Source organism: Panicum virgatum, chromosome 4N (assembly GCF_016808335.1).
Source record: "Panicum virgatum strain AP13 chromosome 4N, P.virgatum_v5, whole genome shotgun sequence".
Lineage (NCBI taxonomy): Eukaryota > Viridiplantae > Streptophyta > Magnoliopsida > Poales > Poaceae > Panicum > Panicum virgatum.
The window spans coordinates 34,632,211-34,637,602 of NC_053148.1; the positions used below are offsets into that span (position 1 = coordinate 34,632,211).

At 47.0% G+C, this 5,392-nt stretch overlaps 2 protein-coding genes across 2 annotated transcripts; one reads left to right on the plus strand and one right to left on the minus strand.

Moving 5' to 3' along the window:
- Nucleotides 1-498: 498 nt before the first annotated feature.
- LOC120671058 lies at nucleotides 499-4,022 on the plus strand. The gene is made up of 2 exons (XM_039951295.1): nucleotides 499-1,999; nucleotides 3,565-4,022. The coding sequence occupies exon 1, from the start codon at nucleotides 513-515 to the stop codon at nucleotides 1,980-1,982; it is 1,470 nt and encodes a 489-aa protein (XP_039807229.1). The 5' UTR covers nucleotides 499-512; the 3' UTR covers nucleotides 1,983-1,999; nucleotides 3,565-4,022.
- On the minus strand, nucleotides 2,510-3,776 carry LOC120671060 (1-aminocyclopropane-1-carboxylate oxidase 1-like). Its single transcript, XM_039951296.1, has 3 exons — nucleotides 3,638-3,776; nucleotides 3,333-3,553; nucleotides 2,510-3,219 (listed from the first exon to the last, which is right to left on the minus strand). Exons 1-3 carry the CDS (start codon nucleotides 3,737-3,739, stop codon nucleotides 2,655-2,657), a joined length of 888 nt encoding a protein of 295 aa, XP_039807230.1. The 5' UTR covers nucleotides 3,740-3,776; the 3' UTR covers nucleotides 2,510-2,654.
- Nucleotides 4,023-5,392: the final 1,370 nt, after the last annotated feature.

The following is a 5,392-nucleotide window of genomic DNA, read 5'->3' on the forward strand; positions in this document are numbered from 1 at the left end:
AATTTTAATTTTGTTTGAGCTTCAACTTCCAAAATTTACGAAATTGGGTTCTCTATACTCTCTCTACCACTATGCCAATGTTATGATTTGTTATCCACATTTGCTACCTCAATTGAGTGAGAAAAAAGAGAAGGAAGAAAAATCTATGAAAAAAATGTAAAAACCGTTTGTAAAACTGCCGAGAGAGGTAAAACAAATAGTTTTGATAGTTAAGGGAGGCTAAATATCTGTAATCAAGGGATAAAAATTAGATTTGTACGATAGTTAAGTGAGGAAAAAGTAAAAAGCCTTAGTAATTACCGGCCACATAAACATAGAGCCACATGGAAATAAAAGCTAGCCCGTTATGAAATCCTATCGGGCTAGTTTTAATGGGCTAGAGCCCAGAAATGGACGGAGCTCGAATTTACATTTGAGAAAAAAAATCAATTTTTCAATTTTTTTTGTCTCAAATAAAACGCGCCGACCACCTCGTTCCCGCGTGGTTCCCCGCGAGAAGCCATCCCCCAACAATGGAGCAGTGGCTGCCGCTGTTCCGCCACCTCCTCGCCTGCCCCGTCGCCAACGCCGACGCCTTCTCCTCGTTCCCTGCCTCCGGCGACTGCCCCAGCTCGCCTCCCCCGGCGGCCGCGCTCCTCCGCCTCCTCCTCTCCCCGGCACCCACGCTCCCCGCCTCCCCCTCCGACCCCACGGCTTCCATCCTCTTCCAGACCCTCCCGCCCTTCCTCCAGTCCCAGGCGCTCTCCTTCCTCGCCTCCTCCTCCGGCCTCCTCGACCCGCACCTCCTCCGCGCCCTCGCCGCCCGCGTCCTATCCGCCCCGCCTGGCTGGTATGGATTCTGGGTCCTCTGCGGTGCCCGCCACCTGCTCGACGGATTGCCCGAGGAGGAAGGCGTCCCGGTTGTCGCCTCTGAAGAGTTCGTTGATGGGTTCCACGAGCCGCCTCCGTGGCTTAAAGAAGAAGCGGCGCGGTCACGTCCTATCTTGCCGTGGCTCCCTTTTGAATGCCGGAGCGTGTTGGGGAGCGGGACCTGTGGTGGTGGTGGTGGCGGTGGCGGGGGTGGTTTGGACGGGATTGGGTTGGAGACGTTGGTGCTGGCGCAAGACGAGGATGTGGAGATGCAGGAGGCTGGGTGCGTTCTGCTGCCTCAGGCTCCTCCGCTCGCAGATTCGATTGTGCAGAGAGCCCTGGCTGTGCAGAAGGAGATTGTGACTGTGGAATCTGTCTTGGTGGTGCAGCGCGTGGTGAAGGATTTGCAGGACCTTTGTGTTGAGTCCAGGAATGCTGTAGCAGTGCTTAGCTTAGTACAACCGTGGGAAGCTGATGATGACACTCTAAGGGTCTTCCCTACCAATTTTGTGCTTCCGGAGGATGGGGTGCAAGGAGGAGGACCAGCACTTGTTCTGTGTTCTATTTTCCTACCACAGTTACTCAAGCTTCAAAGACCACCTTCGTCGGTCCTTCTTTCTGCTGTGTTGGATCTCTGCAAGCGCCACCCAGCTGCAGCACTGGAAGCTGTACTCTTTCCACTGGTTCTTAGAAAGGGTGGGCTAAATGTTCCCCAGTGTGATTTGCTAACACGTATTGTGAAGGAATGCATTCATCCACTGCATGTTGCTGCTTTCTGCCATAGGCTGCTTTCAGGGGAGGAGCAAGAGCGGAAACCAGTTTGTATGCCACAGCATTACGAGAATGTTGGTACTCATTTGATCTGGACAGAATCTCTGTTCACACTATTTTACAGCATTCTCAGCCAAGATATTTGCTTGACACCAAGCACCATTGGTGAGCTAATTTCTATCATTGATGAGCGGGCATCAGAGTTCTCGAGGTCATTGAAATTTGGCAACTTTCTGCTGTGCTTAGTGTCGAAGTGTTGGCATCAATGTAAGAATCAGAGGGTTTTGCTCGAGAGAGCTGCTGAGAGAACTAACACTTTCCTGACCAAAGCTATATTGGCGAAACTGCGCGCTGCAAGTTGAAGTTAAATGTGAAACTTGTGAGTCTACATTTCTTCTTCAATGACCTAACGTTTTAATTCCCTTGAAATGTCTGTTTAGTTTGATAGAAGTATACAGCCTGTTCGGTTGGTACAGAGCAGCTGGGCTGGGGCTGCTGCTGAAACAAACAGCCAGCCAACCAGCTGCAGCCAGCCGTTGTTGGGGGATGAAAGGAGGCCCCTGTCTGGGCTGGATCCGCCAGAGCCGAATGGCTGGGCTGATCAGCCAAGCCAGAACCAGCCCAACCGGACCCTTTTTCCCACCAGCCGAACAGGCTGATAGCTATGCATGCATAGTGCTTTAACATCTACTAACTTAACCATGCAAACATGAAGACTGGTTCATATACAGAGCATCTAATTTGTTATTGTGTATATGTTAAATCTTAGCATTTAAGATTCATAATTAAATAATAGCATTGCATCTTCATGATCAACATGACATTTCAGTGTCTGAAGAAACCCGTATGTAATAGTATATTACATTAAGTACAGGTAGTGCAAGCTGTTTATTCTTCAAACAGATAAACACTGAAAGTAAATTGTATGGCTCAACACTTCACTGTTCCTTAGAAGCACTACATACAAACGCATTTACACAGTGATGCTGCGTTGCTGCACAAGATACTTCTTTGCTCTGGGCTTCTGACATAACTCACTTCAGTATTTCCTTTGTTGTCTGGAACCGTGATATCTTATCAGTGAATTTGGTTGTAGAATAGAAATTAAGATAGTCTTCGAAACGATATTGGCTAGGATATGTAAGCTTTGGAGCTGGACAGATAATGGCATCAGCACCAGGGTTATAGAATGTTGCAATAGATAGGCGGCTCCCATTCTTGTTGGGAAGAACCCGATGGCATATGCTCTTGTAGATTCCATTGGTCATCACTTCAATCTGATCCCCAAGGTTTACGAATATTCTATTGCCTTTTGTTGGAGGTACTGGGATCCACTTACCATCTTTCAGAAACTCCAAACCTGGGACTAACTCATCTGGCAATAGAAGTATGATCCCTCCAGCATCTGTGTGTTCCCTGAGGCCCATCACAAGCTCTGGATGACTGCACTTGGGATACTTTGCCACCTTGATGCCTACAGAAGGTTTTGAAAATGCCTTCTCGATGTAATCCTTGTCCAACCCAAGGTTTTCGCTCATAGCTGCCGCGAGCTGTTCAGCCAATTTGATTACTTCTTCAGCATATTCAACTACTGTTGTTCTGCACAGTACATTGCATCATGTCAGTTTCCTTGCAAATTTGTTATATAGTTTACAGCAGATGATTACTGGACTTGGTAAAATGTTTTACTTCTATTTAAATTTCAAACTCACCTAAGCAGCTTAGGAATATTATGACTGTTTGATTTTGGCTGATGGTGATACATGAAACTGCACTCCCAGTCACAGTCAACATTTGATGAACTTTTCTCATAACCTCGGATTTTTGCCATCTCCGAACTATAGAAGTTCTTCTCCATGTCTTGCTCATAGTGTTTGTTAACCAGTCCCTTCATTTTATTCATAAGGTCCTCGTTGACCCCATGATTCTCAAGCTGCCATACAGTTTTGCATGCAGATGTTAGAAAAGAAAGTGAAATTGTCCTCATCAAGACAATGATGCATATTTTGCTACTTACCCAAAAGAAACCCCATTGCGCACAGGCATTATGGAGGAGTGAAAGTGTCTCTGACCTCTTCTCACCGTACAGCTGATCCATCTTTATCACTGGAATCTCCATTTCCCAGGAAAAAGGCGTGTAGCAGTGTAAACAGATGTGTTGCTTGCTCTTCTAAAGTTGGCACGCTACATCTACAGCCGGCCAGGTATTTATAGTGGCCCGGGAGGCCAGGAATGTTGGGAATATCCTTCTCGAGATTGCTAACATGGTTTTGTTTGAGAATGAAGGAAACCTTGCTTTCTCATGAGGTTTATGTAGAATCATGTCCAGATACATGCCACTATTCCCATGTGATTTAGCTAAGATAGCTATGTGGCATCCTTCGAGGCTCATCAACATGGTTGACCTATGAGCAAAACATCCTCTCTATTTGTTTATTCTGTTTTACTTCCTTATAGGCGTTCTAATGAATGTTAATGTCAGTCACCTAACTGATATAACTACTTTCCTGCAAGGTTCACTCTCTCTGGATCAGTTCACCGCCATGAATCGCGGTAACGATTGCAGATGTTGGGAGGAGTAAAATCTCAACTTTGAGATCTCTTTCAAGTCAGACCAATCATGGCACTTTGAGCTTGACTTTGTGGTTCAGTGCATGCAGACCTGGGCGCAGGGTCAATCGCGAGGTACGTAGTTAAATTGAATCTGAAACCATTCGCTGCGTTTCGTTTGTCGACGCAAGCCTAGATTCTCTGAGAGATTTGCTGGATCATGTTTGCGAATTCTTTAAACGGCGTACGCTAGTTCTCTGCATGTTGAAATTAGGGTAGGTCCGCTCATCTTTACGCGAGCATTGTTAATCTGAAAGTTGTTTCCTGATTAGCTTATCCATTGTTTTGTTGTGTGCGTGGCTGAGGGGTTTGGAAGTGCGAATACTAGGAGTCACGCGCACTTGGACCCAAACTCCTGTTCTTCTCCTTCCTCGCGCAGCGATGGCTGGAGTTCAGGGAGGGGGATTGCCGGGGTTCCGGTGGCTTCCAGGTAGAAAAGGGAGGGAGGGGGTGGTAGGGAGACTCGGTGGCAGTAATGGATTGAGAGAGCGGCGCGGTGAGGCAGCTGGAGCTGCCGGCTGCCGGTGGTCAGAAAGGCAACTGGTAGGCCAGGGCAGTGGCGGGTTGCAGGGCCGTCGCGTGGGCCTTCTACAACGTGACAACAGCGCTTTTTTTCTTTTTTATATTTAAAAAAAAATCAAAATTTCAAAAATATATGTCCGTTTTGAAAAATTTCAAAAATACCTCCCGGTCGCCCCCCCATAGGGCGACAGGCCCTAAGTGTAATTTTTTTCTTTAAATTTGCAACGAGATCCCTGGAAAAAAAGGGGTCTGTCGCCCCCCCCCAACGGGCGACAGGGGCCTGTCGCCCACCCCAGGGGCGACAGGGGCCTGTCGCCCGTTGGGGGGGGGGGCGACAGGCTCCCCTCCCCCCTATATAAGCCCTGGCCGCCATTCGCCACCATCCCCGTTGTCATTTGAGGCTAAAAATTCAAGAAAAAAGAGGGGTGAGGAGAAGAAAAGCGGCGAAGCTCTGCCGAATTGCGTACTTGTGATCTACCGGTAACTTCCGTATGAATCCATTGATATTGTATAACAATTTAATTTAATTAGCGGATTAGCTGAATTAGATTTGGTGATTTAGAACACTCGTTTGGTATTACAATTTCAGTACTATTACAGACTTGTTTTTAAATTAATTATGAATTAGAATAGAATTATG

Coding starts and splice junctions, on each gene's coding strand:
- LOC120671058 (XM_039951295.1), top strand. CDS start 513: ATGGAGCAGTGGCTGCCGCTGTTCCGCCACCTCCTCGCCTGCCCCGTC.
- LOC120671060 (XM_039951296.1), bottom strand. CDS start 3,739: ATGGAGATTCCAGTGATAAAGATGGATCAGCTGTACGGTGAGAAGAGG. Junction 3,554..3,637: donor CGCAATGGGGTTTCTTTTGG/GTAAGTAGCAAA, acceptor ACTGTATGGCAG/CTTGAGAATCATGGGGTCAA. Junction 3,220..3,332: donor AATATTCCTAAGCTGCTTAG/GTGAGTTTGAAA, acceptor TGTACTGTGCAG/AACAACAGTAGTTGAATATG.